The sequence below is a fragment of the Myotis lucifugus genome, unplaced genomic scaffold (genome assembly GCF_000147115.1).
Source record: "Myotis lucifugus unplaced genomic scaffold, Myoluc2.0 scaffold_444, whole genome shotgun sequence".
Lineage (NCBI taxonomy): Eukaryota > Metazoa > Chordata > Mammalia > Chiroptera > Vespertilionidae > Myotis > Myotis lucifugus.
The window spans coordinates 382,476-405,863 of record NW_005871492.1 but is presented as its reverse complement, the minus strand read 5'-3'; the positions used below and the strand labels follow the sequence as shown (position 1 = coordinate 405,863).

Sequence of the window (23,388 nt, the reverse complement as noted above, 5' to 3'; positions counted from 1 at the left end):
TCCAAGCCAGATACTCAGACAGGCTCACCCCAAATCCAGCTACGCATGCCTCTGTCCTCGCCTCCAATAGTCCACCTGCCAGTCCAAGGCTTGATTACCTCTGCAGCTTCCCTAAGGTTCAAGGTATTTACCACATTACCGCTGGAGGTTGAACATCCTACTGTCACGTTGTGGCTGATTATTTATGTGCCTTTTCTCCCTGGAGAAATTAGAAGCTCAGAGCCCAGAAGGAAACGCTGTGTTCTGCATGCCGCAGGTGCCCAGTGAATGCGTGGCGTGCATACTGATTGAAATTGCTTTACTTGTAACCCAGTTCTGGCCTCGAGATCCTAGAAGTCCAAAGAGTGTAGAGAAAGAATTCTGTGGAATTATGTGGAGGCAGCTGACACCTGTGCTGCTGTCTACTCATTGTTTAAGTCTCCATTGACCATTCTTGTCCCTGGAAGCCAGAAACACCTGCATGTCTGAGAATCAAATGCACCATTCTGAGGATTTACCAGATAATATTTAAACGCCAAAGGCAGTATAAGACCTCATTCCTACTCTGAACAAAATGCGTGCATGTTTTAAGGAATGGATCCATACACTTTGCAAGAAAAACACACAAAAGAATATGCCTTTTTTAAATGGAGGAGGCAGCATTGATGTGATGATAACTGATATGAAATGCTGATTAAAATGTTTCTTATTCCTAAAAGGTGCACTGTCCCTCAGAGGCTGCACACAAATGCAAATGCGTGCACACACTGAGTGCCAGGTCCCAGGTGTGAGAGATGGAGGAAGGGCCCCAGGCCCTGAGGCATCATTCACTTTGCTTCCCCTTCCTCTTCCTGCAAGGAGCTTTCACGGACCCTGTCCTTTTACAGGCTCTAGTGTGTCCGTCTCAGCAGGTGGAGACTTTCTTCCTTCTCACGAAGCAAAGGGTTGTTATCACACACTGTCTTCTAGATGTACAAAGAATTGATGAGGATATCTCCAGGATTGTATGGGCTAATGGAGGATTGTTTATTCCTTTCTCCAAAAAGGAAAAAGATAGTCTTTATATTGAATACATTTATGACCTTGGTTGTTGTTTTCTTCTGATTCGCTGTAAGCCACTGACCTATACTTGGACATCGTGCCCCTAGCTTCAGCGTTTCTGGGATGAAAACGTCTCTCCTGGAATGTTGCTTGGTGGGATCTGAAATAGAAACTCTGCCTTATTTTTCTTGTGGATTTAGTATTTTATGTCACAAGAATCATAATGCTTATGGATAGACTATGAAAGAGGTATCAGAAAATAGTTGTAACAGGTGGTGATTGGGGGTGAGAGGGGTGAGTGGAGGTGGAAGAGGGGATGGGGAGATAAATGGTGATGAAAAAATATTTAATTTAATTTTAAAAAGAAAATAGTTATAAAACTCACCAGGAGTCAAGGGTTTTCGGGAAGTTTTCCTTGGGAGGAACAATACATAATCTAATGTAGATTTTGGTGACTAAGTCGGAACTTTGTCCTTTCTTCTCTGTTCCAGGTACATGGCCATCATCCATCCCCTCAAGCCCCGGCTGACAGGAACAGCCACCAAGGTGGTCATCTTTGTCATCTGGGTCCTGGCTCTCCTGCTGGCCTTCCCCCAGGGCTACTTCGCAACCACGATGACCATGCCCAACAGAGTGGTGTGCATGATCCAGTGGCCAGAATATGCCAACAAGGTTTACGAGAAAGTGTGAGTAGAGATGACTCCCTGGTGTCTCTTCACCCTTTCTTGTTCCTTCTTTTTTCCCACATTCTTTTATCTGTTAGGATTTAATGTGTATCTGTAAGCACTCTTCAATACCACTCTGATATTGGGTCTATGTGTCCATCGGTATCAGGGGACTATTATGTCCCAAATATTATTCTGGACTTAGAAAGGAAATTAAAATAAAAGACCTGGACACTGTTCTGGCAGACCCTTTGGGTGCCCTTCATATTCTTCCTGCCTTTTATCAGTGACTCTGCCCTGCAATGCCTGCATTTCTTTGCCTCCAAACTTCTGAGAAGTGGTCGGCAAACTGCAGCCCGCGAGCCACATGCGGCTCTTTGGCCCCTTGAGTGTGGCTCTTCCTAAGCCTTAGGAGTACCCTAACTAAGTTAATAACAATGTACCTACCTATATAGTTTAAGTTTAAAAAATTTGGCTCTCAAAAGAAATTTCAATCGTTGTACTGTTGATATTTGGCTCTGTTGACTAATGAGTTTGCCGACCACTGTAAGCCACAGAATGCCATCTGCCCTCTTGCACAGTGTGAGGCAAACAGTGGGATTTAATCGACCCAACAGTGGGGGGCTGGGGGACGATCAATGCTCAGCCCAGAAGGGACATTGAAAATTATTCTTTCAAACAAAACTACAAGCCTGAGCAGGATCTTGGTGGGAGAAAGAACATAGCTTTCCAAGCCGTACGGGACCCAGGAGCACGATCAATCCAGAAGGTTCCCTCAAACGTGGGGGAAACCCTCTGAATTAAAGTTTATTATATGAGCTGCTTCAAAAACTGCCATCTACTTTATGGAATACAGTTTGTTTTTTTAATCTTTATTGTTAAAGTGTTACATATGCTCCCCTTTATCCCCCATTGACCCCTTCTAGCGCGCCCCCGCCCCCCACCCCAGGCCTTCACCGCGCTATTACCTGTGTCCATGGCTTATGCATATATGCATACAAGTTCTCTGGTTAATCTCCTCCCACCCACCCTCCCTCCCCTGCCTTCCCTCTGAGGTTCGACAGTCTGTTCGATGCATCTATGTCACAGCTCAGCTCTTAGTCATCACAATCTTTTCAAAGTCAGATCACCTTTCTACAAGTTTGGTTTCAAATACGCACAGTTCTTTTAGCTTCCAACAAATTCACAGTTGAACTTGGAAATAAAAGTTTATTTTCCCACAGATCTCTGGGGGGCTTGTCCAAGAAATCAGTGTTTTGCTTTTGAACATTTTGCTGTGGTATGCTTGTTAATGAGTAGAAAGCCCCCTTGAGACCCAACTCAGCGTGCTGGGCTGTCCTTTTCCTTGCTCGGAGAGTGTAGGGTCGCTGCTGCTGCTGCTGCATGTGTGGGTAGGTTTGCTATCATTGTTTATTTCATGGTTTTTATCCTAAAACGTAAGTCCGGATTAGGACATGTGATTTTACCTTTTCGAGATGAATAAAATGTTTATGAATGCAGCAGTACGTTGAAAGAATCCGTATTTGCCATTCACATATGGGTTGTGATGCAAACATAAGTCAAGGACATAAGAAGCTTCAGGTAAACCTACTTTCTGTATGTCAGTACCCTTCATAATCATTATGTTATAATTTTAAGGAATTTAAATTTTTCCAGCTCGAAACGAAGTACTTGGTTATATTCTCTTCTGTTAGAAATGATTGCTGTCCCCACAGTACAGGTCAATCCTGAATTTGGAACCAGAAGGAAACTTTGTTTTGAGGCAGGATAATAATGAGTATAAGCAGTTAGATGGGGGATCAACTTTCAGCCATTTCAGTCTCTAGTTGAGTCATAGTGGTTATTTAAGCCTCTAAGCCTAACAGAGGTAGAGAGAGGCAAATAAGATACATGCTTTGCCCAGCACCAGGCACCTGGTAAGAGTCCGGTGAACATTAATTATTGTTGTTGACATTATACATTGACCTGGGTGCATGGGAAGATGACTGGCAGCAGACAGGGTGGTGGGCAGATGCTTAGGCCCAAATCATCCAATTAATAATTTGGGCCAGCTAATTATATAAAGAGGTATTTTCTAAAAAATTGTAAGTTGCTGCATTTGCCCTCTCTGGCTGCGTGGTGGGCCTCCAACCCTGATTATTCATCATTTAGACTCTTTATTAATACATGGATTAAATTAAGCAGTATTAAAAGAAGGCAATCCAATAAAAGAACAGGCAAAAGTTTTGAACATCTGCTTCACAAAAGGAAATATCCAAATGACCAATTAACATATGGGGAGGCATACAACTTCATTCATCACTGGTGAAATGCAAATTAAAACCATGAGCTCTTACTGCACACCTACTAGACTAGCAAATGTTAAAAAGCCTGACTGAACTAAGCATTTAGAACTTTTGGTGACGATGAGGGACAGTGAGAACTTTGTAGGCTGCTAAGAGAAGTGTATATTGATAAAACCACATTGGAAAACGTTTTGTAGTATCTAGGGGGGAAAAAGAAGCTATTTATACCCTAGGACCTCCCAATTTCACTCGAGGATAATGACCTTAGAAAAACTCATGGGTGTATGCACCCAAATACACCTAGTATATTGTTCATTTTATCAGCATTGTTCTTGATGCCCCAGCCTGGAAATAGTCCAATATCCATCATCAGTAGGGTAGATTAAAAAAACGGTGGCACAAGCATGTAATGGAATACTATATAGTTAATAGAATGAATAAAATATAACTCCATGCAACATGGATGGCTCTTATAGACAAAGTTTTAAGACAGGCAAAATGAAAGCATATCTGTAAGAGTGCATAAGTAGGTTGTAAAACTATAAATGCAAGCAAAGAAGTCGTCGCCATGAAAGTGAGGACAGTGATTTTTCTCTCGGGAGAGGGATAGGGTGTGATCAAGAAGGGACACCGAGAAGTTCTTCTGAAGGGATGGCATTATATTTCTGGAGCTCAGTGGTAGTAGCATGAGTGTTTGCTTAAAGGTTACTTATTATACCAGGTAATTTGATGTATGCCTTTTTTCTGAAATGTATGTTTCATGATTTTTACACTTACAATTAAATGCTATTTAAAGAATTTTGCTTTTACAAGCTCTCAGGAAGCTGCTTTCATTGGGATAACCCCAACAGTTTCTCCGTAAGAAATTATCTTCTGTGGGCTTTGCCTGGAATGACATTGTTCAGAAGTACTTACCTCTGATATGACAGTGTGGACGGGCCAGCCATTCTCATGTTTATTTGACTTCTGCATTTTGCCTTGCTGACTCCTATGCTCCAGCCCCCCTGGAATTTTCCCAACTGTCCTAAGGGGGTACAGACAAATCCTTTTCCCAGGAGGGATGTGACCAGTGTTAACCAGAGAATAAGGCCCAGACAGTCTCCACAGCCCTCACCCCTTGCTTCTATATTCATAAGCATGTACCTCTGGGCTACAAAATGCTACAGATAAACTTGGATTGTATTCTTGCAAAATCATTTAAAACGTTATATTATACTTAAAACTATGCATTATGGAGTGCAGTGAAAATTTCTATAATTTCTTTAGTCACCCATATTCCCATTATTTATGAAAGGCACTAACATTTTTTTAAATTTATTTTATTGATTTTTTTACAGAGAGGAAGGGAGAGGGATAGAGAGTTAGAAACATTGATGAGAGAGAAACATTGATCAGCTGCCTCCTGCACACCCCCTACTGGGGATGTGCCCGAAACCAAGGTACATGCCCTTGACCGGAATCGAACCTGGGACCTTTCAGTCCACAGGCTGACACTCTATCCACTGAGCCAAACCAGTTAGGGCAAGGCTCTAACATTTTGATGAATATCTTTCCAGTATTTTATTCCATCTCCATGGAAATATTATTCTTAGTTTCTTTTGAAAGGTTTTATATACATACAAAACAATACTAATATAGATTGTTTTGCTCTTTATAACACAAAAGATAGCGTATTATGTACATTTTTTTATTTAATTTAATATATCTTAAGAGATCTTTCCATATCAGTTCATAAAGAGTTTCTTTAGTCTTTACTTCAGCTACAGAGTGCTCCACTTTATAAATGTACAATATTATTTAACCAGTCATTTTGGGTGGACTTTGGTTTGTCTCCAGCCTTTTGCTATTACACAGTGTTGCCATGAATAATCTTTACATATGTCACGCAAGGCTATCTGAAGCATAATACCCCCAACAATGGAATTCCTGAGTCAAATATATATGCCATTTTAACTGTAATATTTGCCCTCTGTATGGGATTGTACTAATTCACATTTCCACCAGCAATGTGTGAGAGTCCCTATTTCTCCACAGTCTCACCAACAGAGTATATTATCAAGCTTTTATATTTTGGCCCATTATAATTCATTTTTGCATGTCTCTTATTAAGAGTGGGGTTGAACATTTTTTCATAATGTAAGAGTCATTTATATATATGTCTTATAATCTATTTATTTTATTTACCATATCATAATCAATTTCCTGGGGCATCAAACATGTTTCTACAACTTGTGAATATATATACACATAGATGTGTATGTGTATTTAGCTAATAATCTTGTTAATTAATCCTCTCTTTGGAAAGGATTCTCAGTGGATTCTCTTAGCTGACTAGTAAGATAAGGCATCACACTTCAAAGTGGGATCCTTCTCACTACATCCACAGATACCTGAGGGGACTGGTTCAGTGCCCTCTGCCAGGCCCTGGTTATGTCTGCAGTCCACAGTTAGAAAAGTATGCTAATGTTATAGCTCATGAAAGTGAACTTGTTATTAGTGCCATATTGTCATATTTTGTAATTTACTCCAGCAATAATTAGCAACCAGGCAGCTTAGCAGTGGCTGCTCTTGCGAAACTGTGACACAGCCCAGGAAGTGCTATAAATGTGCAGTTGATTGATGAGGAAGAAAGATTTCATGGGCAACCAAGAGTAACTCTTCCCTGTGGAGAAAAAGCACAGTAAAAGAAAGATGAAAGTATAAAGAAGAAACATTTAGCCTTCAAAATGCGGCAACTCCCTGTTCTATTAAAACTAGGAGTGTTTCCCTGTCTTGGCTGTTGTAAATAATGCTGCAATGAACATAGGGGTGCATATAGTCTTTCAAATTACTGTTTCAGGTTTCTTCAGATATATTCCCAGAAGTAGGATTGCTGAGTTCTACAGCAATTCCATTTTTAATTTTTTGAGGAACCTACACACTGTTTTTCATGGTGGTTGCACCAATTTGCATTCCCAAACAACCGAAGGGCCCATCAATAGATGACTAGATAAAAAAGCTGTGGTACATATACACAATAGAATACTACTCAGCCATAAAAAAAATATTAAAAAATGAATGAAATCTTGCCTTTTGTGACAGCGTGGATGGAACTAGGGGATTATGCTAAGATAGATAGCTCAGATAAAGACATATGATTTCACTTATATGTAGACTCTAGAGAACAAAATAAACAAGCAAAATAGAAACAAACTCATAAATAGAGAACAGACTGACAGTTGTTGATGATGGGTCCTAACATACAAAAGACAAAAATGCCCTAATAGTGACAGTGGCATATTTTTATCGTTTTGGTGTATAACTGGTTCTTATAGAGCATTATATTAGAGTTAATACATCTACATTCAAACGTTGGGGGTGCTGAGTGAAAAAGGTGAAGGGATTAAGAAATACAAATTGGCAGTTACAGGATAGTCACAGAGATGTAGATTTCAGAATAGGAAATATAGTCAATAATATTGTGATAACTGTGGATGGGGCTAGGTGGGTACTTGAAATATCAGGGGACCACTCTATAAAGTACATATTTTTCTAACCACTATGCTGTACATCTGAAACTAATATAGAATAATATTGAATGTGAACTGTCATTGAAAAATTAAAGAAAAACTAGGAGGAGTGTGTAGTAGCTTTCAAAATTATTCCTAGTCAAGCCCACTTGATATACAGGCTCCAAGGCTGCAGCGGTCCCAAAAGGCAGGGCAACCCCCTGAGGACAAGAAAGATGAATGAACCAACATTTTTCTTTATCAGAGGGCTCACCACTAAGGCCAAGAAAAAGTCTGTAATGAGAGTGAAAAATGAGAAAAGCATCCAGAAGATTGAAACTTAAACAGCCTGAGGAATTTCAGCTTCCCTGATTCATTTATTAATTTGGTCATATGTCATTTTCTATTCATTAACATTGTGGTGGGTTTTAGCATGAAGTAAGACACGTCTGTGTTGCATTGCAAATATTACCAATATACTGGGAAAGGGATTTATGTCAGAGAACAGGATCATTCACAACTCTAATTACCCGGAAGCTGTGTGGATGTGTAATGAATGTGGATGTATTAACTCTAATATAATGCTCTATAAGCATCAGTTATACCCGAAAACTATAAAAACATGCCATTGGGGGCGGGGGGTGAGGAGGTTGGGGGTTAATGGGAAATGAGGACACATTTGTAATACCTAACCAATAAAGAAATTTTAAAAAAAGAATATAACTTCTAATATAAATAAAAATGTATATCTTAAAAAAACATGCCATTGTCACTATTTTTTTTAATATATATCTTATTGATTTTTTTACAGAGAGGAAGGGAGAAGGAGAGGGATAGAGAGTTAGAAACATCGATGAGAGAGAAACATTGATCAGCTGCCTCCTGCACATTCCCTACTGGGGATGTGCCGCAGCCAAGGTACATGCCCTTGACTGGAATCGAACCTGGGACCCCCCAGTCCACAGGCCGACGCTCTATCCACTGAGCCAAACTGGTCAGGGCGCCATTGTCACTATTATGGCATTTTTGGCTTTAGTATGTTAGGACCCACCATCAGGAATTAGCTGAAATATTTCATTTATACACAGTCTTTACTTTTTTAATACTAATGAAAATTGAAAATTGGCTAACTGACAGAGAGTAAGAGGGAAAAGGGAAATGTTAGAAAATGTACCCGTAGTGTTACTTCTCAAATTTTCCATGTTCTTGATTCTTTCACAAATGAAAAAAAAAAAAAGAAAGAAAGAAGCCTGGATTCTTTGCCAAGCTGCCCCAGGCCTTGGCCAAGGGGGTGTCAGTATATTTGTGTTACCGAGATTGATTATGCTTGCTATTGTAATTAATCTCCCCTGACACCCACTGCTTTTATAGGTATAGCTCAGGGATCCTAGTACTGTCATTACTGTTGGTGAAAAACAGTTAAACCAAGAGTAAAAAGTACTGTTGACACTTCAGGGAAAGATGGTGGCATAAAACAAGCCCTTAACCCAACTCCCCAAAAGAGAGAGAACAACATAAAAAAAGGAGGAGGAGCCAGAGGGGGAGGAGAGGAGGGAGAAGAAAAAGGAAAGAAAGGGGAGCTTATATTAATGCAGGAACTAGGAAGGTTGCCATACAATAGCCAGAAATTTCACTCCATTTATGATAGATACTAGAGGCCTGGTACATGAAATTCATGCACTGGACGGGTGTCCCTCAGCCCAGCCTGCACCCTCTCCAATCTGGGACCCCTTGGGGGATGTCCCTGCAGGATTGGGCCTAAACCAGCAGTCGGACACTCCGCTCACAATCCAGGACTGCTGTCTCCTAACTGCTCGCCTGCATGCCTGCCTGCCTGATTGCCCCGAACCACTTCTGCCTACCAGCCTGATCACCCCCTAACTGCTCCCCTGCTGGCCCAATTGATGCCTAACTGCTCCCCTGCTAGCCTGATTGCCCACAGCTGCCCTCCCCTGCCGGCCATCTTGTGGTGGCCATCTTGTGACGACGTGGGAGAGGCCATTTTGTGATGACGTGGGGCAGCCATCTTGTGATGACATGAGGGCGTGACGGTCACCTAGGCTTTTTTAAAAAAAATTTTATTGATTAAGGTATTAAAAATGTGTTTTTATTCCCCCATTGTCTCCTCATCCCCCCAGTCTTGCCCTCACCCTCACCCCTCCGCTCTACAGCCATCGCTTATGCTTACATGCATGCATACAAGTCCTTTGGTTGATCTCTCCCCTTTACCCCCACCCTCCCCTACCTTCCCTCTGATCCATGCTTCTCTGTCTCTGGATCTGTTTTTGTTCACCAGTTTATGTTGTTCATTATAATCCACAAATGAGTGAGATCATGTGATATTTATCTTTCTCTGACTGACTTATTTCACTAGCATAATGCTCTCCAGCTCCATCCATGCTGTTGCAAATGGTAGGAGTTCCTTCCTTTTTACTGCAGCATAGTATTTCATTGCGTAGATGTGCCAAAGTTTTTTATTAGTATAGATTGTGCAGATAGAGCTGAAGAGGAGGCAGCCACCAACGACTGTCAAGAACAATGCTTACTAGAAAGCCCTAATTAGGAGGTGAAAGTATAAGCCTGAGACAGACGGGACCACCCAACTAGGGATTCCTTTGGGCTATGATCAACTTCCAGAAGCAGCTGCCCTTAGACTTAAAAAGAGAGAAAGCACAACCGAGCCAAGAGCACAATAGTAAGATCAAATGGATGATTCTCCACAAAACTGTAAATAACTCATTTATGCAATTGGAGGGGGGAGAAATGCAAATACTGCTCACGAATTTCATTTATTAAAGGCACTAGGATCAAAATTTGTTCAGAGAAATTCTTTCAAATACCCTATTAGCTCTTCAAGTGTTCAGAACCATATGGAGAACTCGGTAATTTATTAGACACATTAGGCATGACCTAAATGTAAAGAGCTGACAAAGAGACCTCCAAAAGCACATTTGCAAGCCAGTTAATTCCATTTACAAATAGAGATGCAAACATCGTAATTAAAAGATGCAGCAAAAATATTCAAAATTGTACTAAAATAGCAATGCTTTGTTTTTGAGTATGACTTTTTCTGGCTAATAAGGTTGGTAAGTTATCAGGAGATCTGTTATTACATTTCATCAAATTAATTAGTCAAAGGGAAACATTACATATTCATCTCAATAAATGCCCAAAATAAATTTGTTAAAATGTCATATCTACTAAAGAAAAAAATATAGCTTATATCAGCAGTAATCCTTAAGAAAATCAAATGAATAATGGATCTCCTTGACAACAGAAACAAAATAAAAGCAGAATAATTAAGAAATAGTCAGGAATTACATGAAGAAAATGAAAAGCATTATGCTATTTTAGACGTTATTGAATGGCATAAGAGAATATTTGAGAAATATATTTCACATGATTCAAAACCTGGAAAATATCTGAAGGTATAAAGCAGTCTCCCTTCTATCTTTACATAATTCCATGAAGCTATCAGTTTTTCTCAAACTGTTCCCACAAATATGTTTAGGTGGTTGATGAAGAAAATCATTGGAAAGAACACGTGGATAAAAATAGCTCAAGAAAAGATTGAACAAGAAGGATTAATTTTGCTATGAGCAAAATAATGAAAAAAGATGGTAAGAAGTGACTTGCTCTTCCAGACATTAAAATACTCAGGACTGGGGTTAGGATTGGTCATTAAAAAACAGAATAGAACACACACACACACACACACAAGACTATAATATTTTGTATTTAGTATATGCTACAGATAACATGTCAAATCTATAATCTATAAATATTATTTTATAACTTTTTCAGAAACCTGATAACCCAAAATTCTGTAGGATTCTTTACTCAAATAACTTTATTTATTTTTGGGGGAAAAGGGGTGTTAATCTTCACCCAAGGATTTTCTCCATTGATTTTTAGAGAGAATGGAAGGGAGAGGGAGAGACAGAGAGAAACATCGATGTGTCACATCGATTGGTTGCCTCCTGCACACACCCTGACCAGGGTTGGGAAACTTGTGACCAAGGTATATGCCCTTGACCAGAATTGAACCCAGGACCCTTCAGTCCCTGGGCTGATGCTCTATCACTGAGCCAAACTGGCTAGGGCTCAAATAACTTTATAAATCACCGCATAACCAACCACTACCTTAACTTGAAGAATCACAATATATATTAGTATATTGAAGCCTTTGAGGTGCTTTCCATTATTTAAAAAAATAGATATTTTTACTTGCTTTTATAGGTAATATATTCACATGGTACACAAACCAGGAAGTATAAAAAGGTAATTAAGAAAAGATTTCTCCCTCTGACCACTGTTGTTTATTTATGCTTATCTTTAAAAGTTTAAATATATAATCTTATTGTTCTTTCTTAACACAAAATATATAATACATCTTATTCTTGCTTTCTTCCATTAACAATTTATTTCAGATATCCTTTCCTATCAGCATATAGCCAGTATTCTTGTTTGTTGTTTTTCTTTACAGCTACATAGTATTCCTTTGTATGGGAAAAATAATTTATTGTGTTGGCATGACATTACTGTATATTCAGACTGCTCCTAGTATTTAGCTTTTCAAATTATATAGCAATGAATATGTCCCACACTAATAAGTTTTGCAGTAAAGAAAAATCTGATGTTTTTTCTTAAACCTTGTGTTTCCCAAGCTTACTTGATCATAGAATCTTCTTTTAATTAACCCTTGTTAAGATCCCACAGAAATATTGTAATAAAACATATTCTGGGGAACTCTGGGATAATCATGAAGTTGTATTCCTTTCCCACAATTAAAACCAGTATAAATTCCAAATAAATTATGATAAAGTAGAGGCTTTCAAATCATAAGACCCAAAGCAAAACCAAAATAAAAGACGTTGCTGATTTTGAATGCAGATATGGCTATAGATATATTTGTTAAATTATTTTATCAGGAAACTCCATGAGGAAGTTCTGCAAATGACAAATTGAGAAAAAAATGCAATGTATGAGACAAATCATTAACTCAATTAGCATAGAGAAGCTCTAACTAATCTATAATAATAAAAGCATAATATGCTAATTAGACTGGTCATCCTTCTGGATGACCTTCTGGACAAAGCCTGGGTCCTGGGTGCCTGCCGGCAGCCAGAGGGAAGCCCGGATCCCAGGTGCCAGAGGGAAGCTGGTGCTGGCAGCTGGGGGAAGGAAGGCCTACTCTTGCATGAATTTCATGCATTGGGCCTCTAGTCAATAAGAATAAGGGAAAGATTAAAAAAACTAACAGCTCATAAAAGAATATGAAAAACTGTATTCAACAGTGGATACAATTTTCTCTTTACCTGACTGGTCCAGGTTAAGCTTAATAAATATGATATTAATAAGGTTATGATGAAGATGGGCCTGTTTTCAGGAGGATAGCTCAACAATACTTATCAAAGTTTTTAATCATACATTTGATTTGAATCAGCAATTATCTATACTAATAAAAGGGTAATATGCTAATTAGAGCAGACGTCTTCGGATGTCCATCTGGACATCTATCCGGAAAAAGCCAAGGTGGCTGTGAGGCCCGAGGCTCAGGCAGCCATGAGTCCCCGGTGGCTGCGAACCCCAGCGGCTGCGAGGCCTAGGACTCAGGCAGCTGTGGGTTCAGGCCTTGCAGTCGTGGCAGCTGGCAGTGGCAGTAGCAGCGGGGTGATAGGGGTGGCACCTTCCCCTGATCAGCATGGTTACCTGCAGCAGAGGGTGGCCAGACTGAAGCTTAAGCCTGTTCCTTGGGGGAGCAGGCCTAAGTGGTCAGTAGGACATCCCCTGAGGGCTCCCAGACTGTGAGAGGGGGCAGGCTGGGCTGAGGGACCCCCACTCAGGGCATGAATTTTCATGCACAGGGCCTGTAGTACTCTTATAAAATTATAAGAGCTAGAATGTATATTCAAGACATTCGTGTCAATATTGTTTATAAGGTTGTAGAATCAAAACCAAATGCCCAATCATACTAGACTAATAAATCAGTGGTGAATTCTCCACACAAAGAAAAATTATGCAGTTATTAGAAATAACATTGCACAAGCATGTTAATTAACATAAAATATATTCATGATATTCTGATGAGTAAGTAAAATAGGCTTCAAAAGTAAATATGTATAGCCTTGCCAGATTGGCTCAGTGGATAGAACGCCGACCTATAGACTAAAAGGTTGAGGATTCGATTCCAATCAAGGGCATGTATTTGGGTGGCAGGTTCAATTCCTAGCCTGGTTGGGGTGTATGTGGGAAGCAACCAATCAATGTGTCTCACATCAATGTTCCTCTCTCTCACTCTCTCTCTCTATCTCTCTCTCTCTCACTCATCCTCTCTCTCTTTCCCTTCCACTCTCTCTAAAAATCCTCTGGTGAGGATTAACAAAAACAACAAAAGATAACATGTATAGTACAGTACCATTTATGTGTTTTGTAAATTGTATACATTTATTTACAGGTTATGGGGGAAAGCCTGAAAAGATATGCAGCAAAGGTTAATGCTCAGAGTATTTACTTTGGAAGTAGAATTACAGATCATTTGACATTTTTTTGCTTATCTGAAATTTAAGCTTCTTCAAACTGAATATAAATTATTACCAGCACTACATTTTAAAATTCAGTAATGTAAGGCACCCACTTCTAGAATAAAAATATTAACCTTGGAAAAAAATCACTGGAGGAAAAAAAAGGTGAAGTAAAAATGAATATTTTAGCACCTAAAAAGTAGTTTGGCTAATTGTATAGTTATTAGACCAGGATCATTTTCTCTATAAATTATTTACCCATTGTCCTGTGGTCTTTCAACATTTGGTTTTATGAAGAAATCTGAAGCCACCTGACTTTTTCCATCTTAGATAATTTGTGATTATCTTTAAAAATTTTCTTAATTACCTGCCCTCCGTGTTCTGTTTTTCTGAGTTAATGCTATTTAAAAAAATGTTTTCCTCAAGTCTGCTTTCCATGCCCCTTACTGTGTTACTCATCTCTGCTATTTCCTTCATCTTTTTCCTGGTTTCTGGGTGAATTCTCAAGCATTTCTGATGAAATTGGAAGATCAGAGGTGATCTGCTCTTCACTGCTTCCATCATATGCCTTTCAATTGCTGAAGAGAGCCTGGCATTGATTTCTCAGTTCCAGTTCCAGAATGATTATGATTTGCCCAATGTGGATCACTCTCTAAGTCAGGGGTCCTCAAACTTTTTAAACAGGGGGCCAATTCACTGCCCCTCAGACCGTTGGAGGGCCGGACTATAGTTTAAAAAAAAACTATGAACAAATTCCTATGCACACTGCACATATCTTATTTTGAAGTAAAAAAACAGAACGGGAACAAATTCAATATTTGTATTTGCATGTGGCCCGCGGGCCGTAGTTTGAGGACCCCTGCTCTAAGTAACCCACAGTAGGGCTACCATTCTCCAGCCATGTGACTTTGGGAACAGCACTTTACCACTCTTCTGAGCCTCACTCTTCTCATCTGAAAATTGGGGATAATACTAGTACCTACATCCTGAGCTGTTGTGAGAATTAGATGAAATAGTGCATGCCAAACCCTTAGCATAGTGCCTGGTACATAGTAATCATCCCACAAATGCTGACAGCCACCAATTCTTACATTGTTTTATTTCATTAGTATAACAAATATGATAGATCTTGCAGCACCATGGCTGCAAAAACTCGTAAAAAAAAAAGATGCAGCATTTTTGTTTATTGCTTCATCTCTATCATTCTGATTTCTTTCAAAAAATAGTTTTTCTTCTTGAGAATGAAGCTAACCCAACGAGAAAAACAAAGCTGAAAGACAAAAAAAGGCAAAGCTCAGCCATTTTCTGAGTTTCCGGATCCAGCTGTCCCCAAAGCTCTCATTCTCGGTCTCTTCTTTATGTTAAAAACAAAACAAAACAAAACAAAAAACACCACTTTTTTGCTTTTTAGAGTTGAGTTTCTGTTACTGGTAACTAAAAGAGACATGATCCTAACTGTTTGAAGACAGGGCAGACACTACAGTTTCATCTTCAGTGCTTCTTCATTTTTCCTAAATTGTCTCTTCCAATAGGGATCATTTCCAGGCTCTGTTTGTTCCTATTCCTTTTTGAAATTGTTCCCCAAGCCCTTCAAACTTCAGTTACTTCTATCACTAGCCTCCAGTATCTTATAACAAAGACATAAACATAGTTTAAATCAAGACATCTCCTCTAGGCACCTTTAAAACTAGGCTCTGTTCTTACCTGTACAGAATGGTCTAGATCAGTGATGGCAAACCTATGACACGCATGTCAGAGGTGACACGCGAACTTATTTTTTTGGTTGATATTTCTTTGTTAAATTGCATTTAAATATATAAAATAAATATCAAAAATATACATCTTTGTTTTACTATGGTTGCAAATATCAAAAAATTTCTATATGTGACACGGCACCAGAGCTAAGTTAGGGTTTTTCAAATGCTGACATGCCAAGCTCAAAAGGTTCGCCATCACTGGTCTAGATCAACAAGTCTCACCTGAGGTTGGAATGTGATCAAAAAATATTTTTATTATTAGTTAGGATCCCTGAGAATCTCACTTCTATTCCTATAATAGTTATCTTTATTGTCAACTTGTTTTCTTTTTTCTAAATTATCCTCAAAGGATAATCAAGTCGTCTTCGGCCTGACTACAGAAGTCCTCCCTATCCCTGGGGGGATGTTCCAAGACCCCCAGTGGATGCCTGAAACCACAGATAGCACCAAACCCCATAAATATTATGATTTTTCCTATATATGCATACATTTTATGGCTTCTCTTTGTTATATCCAAATTACCAGCATTGCAACACTTGCGCTTTGGAGCCATTATTAAGTAAAATAAGGGTTGCCTGAACATAAGCATTGTGACACCATGACAGTCAGTCTGTTAAGTGAGACACTAGTAAGTGACTAACAGGAGGGTAGTGTTTACAGTGTGTATATATAGACAAAGGGATGATTCATGTCCAGGGTGGGATGGGCTGGGATTCCCTCCCCAAAGAAGGGACTAGAAGTCACAAGCTACAGACTTGACACACTGTAAATGTTTACTTTAAGAAGTCAGCTGCCACTCAGGAAGATGTCAGAGATCATGGTGGCCTCTGGTTATTAGTGAATACTCCTTCTGGTGATGGGCAATCTCATACCTAAGAGAAAAATTAAGGGAATGTAAGCTTTGGTTCAGTTTTCTTAATATTTTACCCAAATAAATGTTATTGCCTACTTATCTTTATTTTCATCTAAAGAGTATATATGGAATACTTAGTTTGGACCTGGAACAAATGCTTTAACTCTCTTATTTTCAACTTTATTACTTCCATTTGGAAAACTAGCAGCCTGTAAGTAAATCAACACTAACAGCAATGTCATTATCAATCATAAATATGCTTTACGGAGCTATTTGCATCCAGTGCTTTCTGCACATGTTTTAGCCATGAAAACACAGTGTCATAGTGAGCAATACTGCCTAGAGTTAGAAGACCTGGGTTCTAGTCCTGGCGTTGCCTCTATACTGTACAACCTAAGTCACTGACTTTCTGTGGGCTTGTTTTTCATCTACAGAAGGCGAGAGCTTTGAACCGGATCATTACTAATGTCCCAGGATTCTAAGACAAAACTCTTAGCCCTCGTCTTCTTATTTCACAGGTAAATCCAATTAAGAAAAGGATAGTCATGCATTTTTTTCCAATTAAAATGCCAAATAGCATTGATTTTTTAACTCTTATTTGTAAATTAGTATCTGCCACATAGCCTGTGTGGTAAGTTGCTGAGGTGTTATAAACCAAACCGGAAGTGTCAGTCGTAACTCCACAGACTTAGAGTTACCATCCCACCAAACACAAGGCAGAGACAGAAGCTCCAGATGCTCCAGGTAGACAACTAAGTGGCTTCAGACTCCTGTCTGGCTTCACAGGTATGAGGGCCTTTGATCTCTGATGCCAACCCCATAGCCCTTTTTCCAGTGCTACTAACCAGCACAGTCTTGAGTTTGTTGAGAATTCCACGGGGGGATTAACAGTAGATCAGATTCATTCTGCTCCAAGCTTAATGATGGAGAAAATCTAGCTTAGAGAGCAAAGCCTACAACTGTCATTGACAAATCCAGTTCCTTTCGTTGCACAACCTCTAACTCCTGAGATCTGTGAGATCTTTGCTGCATAGAGGCTATGCAAAGATGGCAAACTAAAATCATCAGTATTCAGGGAAATCTTTTTTCTGCTCTGTGCAAAGTCATGCAGGAGGAAATGGAGGGTTAATCTTCAAAGCAGAAAAGAATCGGGATTAGGTTGTTGCAAATTATACAAATGAAATTCATCTTTTCTTCTGCACATTCCTCCTTTGCTCTCTTAAAGGACCCCACACCCAGATATACAGTCTATGCTTTCTCTGGCATGCCTCCCATGGGTGGTATGACTTACTGTTCACTGAGGTATTAGAAATGAATTTAGTTTACCACACTCAAAATAACTTTGCCTGCAGACGACAAAGAATAGTTGAAGTCTCCTGATCAGGAATTTTCTTAGTTGGTGGCTTTAACTCCATTTCTCCATTCCTCAGCAATTCCAGGAGGCTTCCAGGCTCCCCCCTTGCCGATAAATTTGATTTCCACTTAATTCTCGTAAGAAACCTCCAGACAAAGGTAATCATACTGACACAGTAGGTTTAGGCCAACAGTCAGTGATGGTGTGGATCAGCGTGACTGGTCTCATGAAGCAGATTGTGGAGGACCCTCCATGTCAGCCCAGGGAGCAGGGTTCTGTTCCTCTAGGTCAGGGAGTTCCAAGGGGTCATTGGAGACCCCCTTCTCCCCCACCCAGGAGCTATCAGAGGGGGTGGTTATGGGAATTAAGTGGGGCCCTGGGTCTCCAAGTCTACATTCAACCAGTGTGGGGTGACAGATGAGCTTTGGTTGCTGGATAGAGTTGGCTTGATTTTTCTGAACCCAGCAGGCTGACTTCCAGAGCAACTTTACCCGGCACTGGATTCTTTTGATCATCTATCACTCTTTTGAAAATTGTATTAAAATGTCTCCATTTCCCAGTTTCTAACACCTCTCTCTTTCTGCACCATTATTCTAAGTTACCAGCAGTAATTTGTTGCTGTTGTTGTTTTTTATCCTCACCTGAGGGTATGTTTATTGATTTTAGAGATCGAGGAAGAGACAGAGAGAGAGAGAGAGAGAGAGAGAGAGAGAGAGAGAAGCAGAGAGAGAGAGGAAAAAAAGAGAGATAGAAAAAGAGAGAGAGAGAGAGAAACATTGATCGGTTGCCTTCCATACACACCTTGACTGGGGTCAAACCCACAACCTAGGTACGTGCCCTGACCTGGAATCAAACCTGCAAAGTTTTGGTGTATGGAACGACACTTCAACCAACTGAATCAACCAGCCAGGGTTCAACAGTAGTTTTTGATGAAGATGACGATGACAATATACAAGGAAAATAATCTCCATTATTTATAACCCTAGTAACTGCCCAAAGAAAATGAATCCTGTTAATTATCAGAGATGTTGTTTTCTAAATATCATACTGAGTGGGCAACATGAGTTTAGAGATTAAAGCTGGTGGTATCAACCTGCAAGATTATCAGGGAGGTCTTGCTAATCATTAATGTGTGGGGTGTGTGTGTGTGTGTGTGTGTGTGTGTGTGTGTGTGTGTTTTCATTTGCGAGAACTGGAAGGTGTGCTGAGTTTTGTGTCCAGGTTGACTTGGAACAAAAACAAACACCATCCCCAGAGTTTCAGCTTTGCAAGATGAAAAGAGTTCTGGAGATGGATGGTGGTGATGGTTGCATAACAGAATGAATTTATTTAATACCACTGAACTGTACATTTAAAAATGGTTAAGACAGTAATGTTATGTTATGTGTATTTTACCACAATTAAATATTTTTAAACCCACACACTTATGTGACACTCATTTCCTCACTTAAATTTCTCTTAACAAACTTAGGAGGCAGGTGTTACAATTCTAATTTAATGGAAGAAAATAATTTGTAAACTGAGGCTTGTAGGATGTATGGAACCTGCCCACAGTCATACATTAGCGAGTGGAAGACTAACTTCTTCCCCATGTGACTGCCTTCTGCCCAAGAAACAGTAACAAGGAGCCCCCAAGAGGGTCCAGACCAGCCCACACAACAATCAGGTATCACAGCCAAGCAAGAAAATGCAATTGGATTTCTCTTCTCCAGTTTTGGAATTCATTTCAAAGATCAGATCACCACTTATCTGTCACTCATAGCCAAGGGTAATATAAAAGAAATATGAGACAAGAGACAGTTGAGAAGGGGGAAAGGGGCGCAGGCTTTGAAGTTAGACAGACTCAAGATAGAACAGTCCTGTCTCCCTCTGAGCCACTTAAACAAAAATTTTTGTACAGTTCTGAGTATTAGTTTCCTCATCTGTAAAATGTAGTGCCTCCTTGATAGCATTAGTAAGAGGATGGGAAATCATGTAGTTGAAGGAGCTATCAGGCAGCTTGAATGGTAATAGTCATTGTTGTTATTGGACATGGACTCTGCAATCAAACTGCTTGTGGTCTCTGAGAATGTGAAATCTGGGGAGGACTTGAATACCATCTAACTCAGCTCCTATTGTAAAATGAAAAAAAGTGAGGTCTAGAGTGGTTGAGTAATTTCCCAAGGTCACCATTGAGTAATGGCAGAGTTAGAAGTGGAAGCCCAATGGGAAATTATTTTTCCACCACTGAGCACATAAGAAATAGAGGGATACAGAAAGAATTATATCAATCACTGAAATGTGTGGGATAAACCAATGTGCTCCATGAGCCATCAGGAGGAGGCAGAATCAGTGCAAACCAGAACCAAGAAAGAAGGTTGGGAGTTGATGGAACTTGAAGGGAGACTAGAATGCAATGGACAGAGGAAATGCCCATGCCGAACTTACATTCTAGCAGAAGGGGACAAAGAATAAATAACAGATAAACAATAAATGGGTAAATTATATACCATGGCAGAAAGTGAAAAGCGGTATGCAAAAAAAAAAAATACACAGAGTGAAACGAGGGAGGGGTCAGGTAGGAAAAAAAGATAAGGTTGCACTTTGCTGTAGGATGCTCATGTCATTGAGAAGTGACCTTGAGCAGGCCTGAAGGTGGTGGGGAGCACATTCATTTTAACAAATGCAGTGGATAAATTCTCACACTGTTCACTTGGACAAAACAATGCAATATAGACAATTAGATGAATGGTGATGATGATGATTTTGATGAAGATGACGATGGTAATAAGCTGCCATATTTGGTGCATTCTATGCCAAGTAACTCCTGTACTTTTCAGAAGCTAATTTTTTTAGTATTCATAAAACCCTCCTTATGCACTGTGGGAGTGGGGGAAAATATGAATTGGTGGTGGTGACAAAACCAAGGCTCTACTCCCACTTTCTTTCTTTGCTTACAGCTTCCACATTAAGAATTTAACCTCTCGCTCTGGCTGCTGCTTCTCAGTGGTTAGAGCATTGGCCCATGCACGGAAGAATTGTGGGCTCCATGGGGATCCATGCAGGAGGCAACCGATTAATCACATCAATGTTTCTCTCTCTCTCTCTCTCTCTCTCTCTCTCTCTCTCTCTCTCATCTCTATCTCCTTTTTCCACTCTCTCTCTAAAAATTGATGGAAAAAATATCCTTAGGTGAGGATTAACAAAACAAACAAACAAAAAAAGAATTTAACCTCCCTTGGCCTCGCTTTTCTAATCTGCCAGCTAAGGCAATGGTAACTTCTGCCCCCAGCAATGTGTTCACGTGGTTAACATTTCATTCCCCTAAAGCTTGATAAAGAAGTTCTCTACATATGATTCCATTTGATGAAAGGACTCCACTTATATTTTCAAAGTGTGAAAATATTGCCCTAGTACCTATGGTCTCTCCTAAGTGGTCAGATGTTTTTGAACAGGAGAAACGATCTTTTTTTAAAAAATCTTTATTATTGAAAGTATTACATATGTCCCCTCACCGCCCCCCATTGACTCCTTTTAGCCCGCCCCCGCCCCTGCCCAGCAATGGTTTTTAAAGAGGGTCTCAACCAGCCAGTTTCACCGTCAGTAAGCTGGATGCCATGTCTTGCTGTTTTCAAAGAGGAAAGCCAGTGGGAGCCAAATGGAAGTTTAGGGCAAAGACGCAGAGTCCACACCTTGATGTGATCTTGTAAGGAGAATCCTGGAGGAGATAAGGGTGACCCGTGTGCACATTGAAGGTGGCATTCCAGGTAGAAGAAACAGCAAGTGCAAAGTGCAGAGGCGGGGACATTCTTAGCTCATTCAAGGAACCAGAAGGAAGCCCGTGTTGCCAGAGTGGAATGAGCAAAGGGGAAGTAGTAAGAGACAAGGTTGGGAGATGGAACGGGGGATGGAAGGGTCGGTGAAAAAGGTAAAGAAAATAAGAAATACAAATTGCCAGTTATAAAAGCAATCATGGGATGTATAGTTCAGCATAGGGAACAGAGTCAATAATATTACAATAACTATATATGGTGTCAGATGGGTACTAGGCTTACCGAGGTGATTACTTCATAAGGTACATAAATATCTAATCACTCTGTTGTACATACGAAACTAATATAACGTTGTATGTCAACTTAGAACTAAATTGGCAATTTTCTGTATAAGAATTAGTAGGGAAAAGAAAACCTACTTCTAACTTACTTGAATGACTTTTTATTTTTCCTCTTAATTAATAAGATATCCAAACTCTTTAATTAAGCTCCTTAATTAAAAACAAAAAAGAAATAAGGTTGAAGAAGGCAACTACATGGACTTCATCTTCCTTCTGAGTAATTCATTAATGGATTTTTTCCTCCAAATATTGACATAAAACATTGTATGAGTTTCAGGTGTACAACATAATGATTTGAAATATGCATATATTGCAAAATGATAGCCACCTAAGTTTAGTTAACATCTATCACCTCAGACGGTTACAAAAATGTTTCTTGTGATGAGAACTTTTAGGACTGACTTTCAGCAACTTCCAAATTAGCTGGCAACATTTAAATAAACAATATGGCATTTTTAACTATAGTCAACATGTTGTGCTTTGCATCTCCATGATTTATTTATTTCATAACTGGATGTTTGTACCTTTTGACCATCTTTACCCATTTCCCCACTCCTGTGCCCACCTCTGCCACACACCATTTATACTCTGTTTCTATAGGTTCCATTTTTTAAGATTTCATATGTAAGTGAACTGGATTCATACAGTATTTGTCTTTCTCTGTCTGACATTTAACCAAGGATAATGTCCTCAAGATCCACCCATGTTGTCTCAAATGGCAAGAATTCCTTCCATTGTCGGATCTTAAGCAGAGAAGTGTCATGGTTGAATTACACTGTGACACCAGCACTTGGGATGCAGTGTTAAAATAGGGAAACAAAGGCAGAAGCAGGGAGGCGCTGGCAGGAATTCTGGGAAAAGACGGCAGTGACTTGGGCCAAGGTGCTGCCAGTGGAGGTGGTGAGAAGTGGGTCTGCCTCTTGAAGGAAAAGCTAGCAGACTTTGCTGGTGAAAAATCTTGCATTTAGGCAAAAGGCAAGTCATGATGAACCTGCTACATAAAATTGTGGCAGGTGTGATCTCCGGGGCATGAAGAACTCTCTAACCCAGTGGTTCTCAACCTTCTGGCCCTTTAAATACAGTTCCTCATGTTGTGACCCAACCATAAAATTATTTTCGTTGCTACTTCATAACTGTAATGTTGCTACTGTTATGAATCGTCATGTAAATATCTGATATGCAGGATGGTCTTAGGCGACCCCTGTGAAAGGGTCGTTCGACCGCCAAAGGGGTCGCGGCCCACAGGTTGAGAACCGCTGCTCTAACCAGTGTTCTCATCTGGAACTCTGTCCCTGGCCCCCAGCCCCGTGTGCTAGGCTAAAGAGAGGAGCAGGTAATGAGCCTTCCTG

At 39.8% G+C, this 23,388-nt stretch overlaps 1 protein-coding gene across 1 annotated transcript in view; it reads left to right on the top strand.

Annotated features, from left to right (window-relative positions):
- Positions 1-23,388, top strand: part of TACR1 (tachykinin receptor 1) — a 129,352-nt gene that overhangs the window by 65,930 nt on the left and 40,034 nt on the right. Inside the window, exon 2 of the mRNA XM_006102927.3 lies at positions 1,512-1,706. Within this exon, the coding sequence (XP_006102989.1) occupies positions 1,512-1,706 (195 nt within the window). The remainder of the gene's footprint in view (positions 1-1,511; positions 1,707-23,388) is intronic.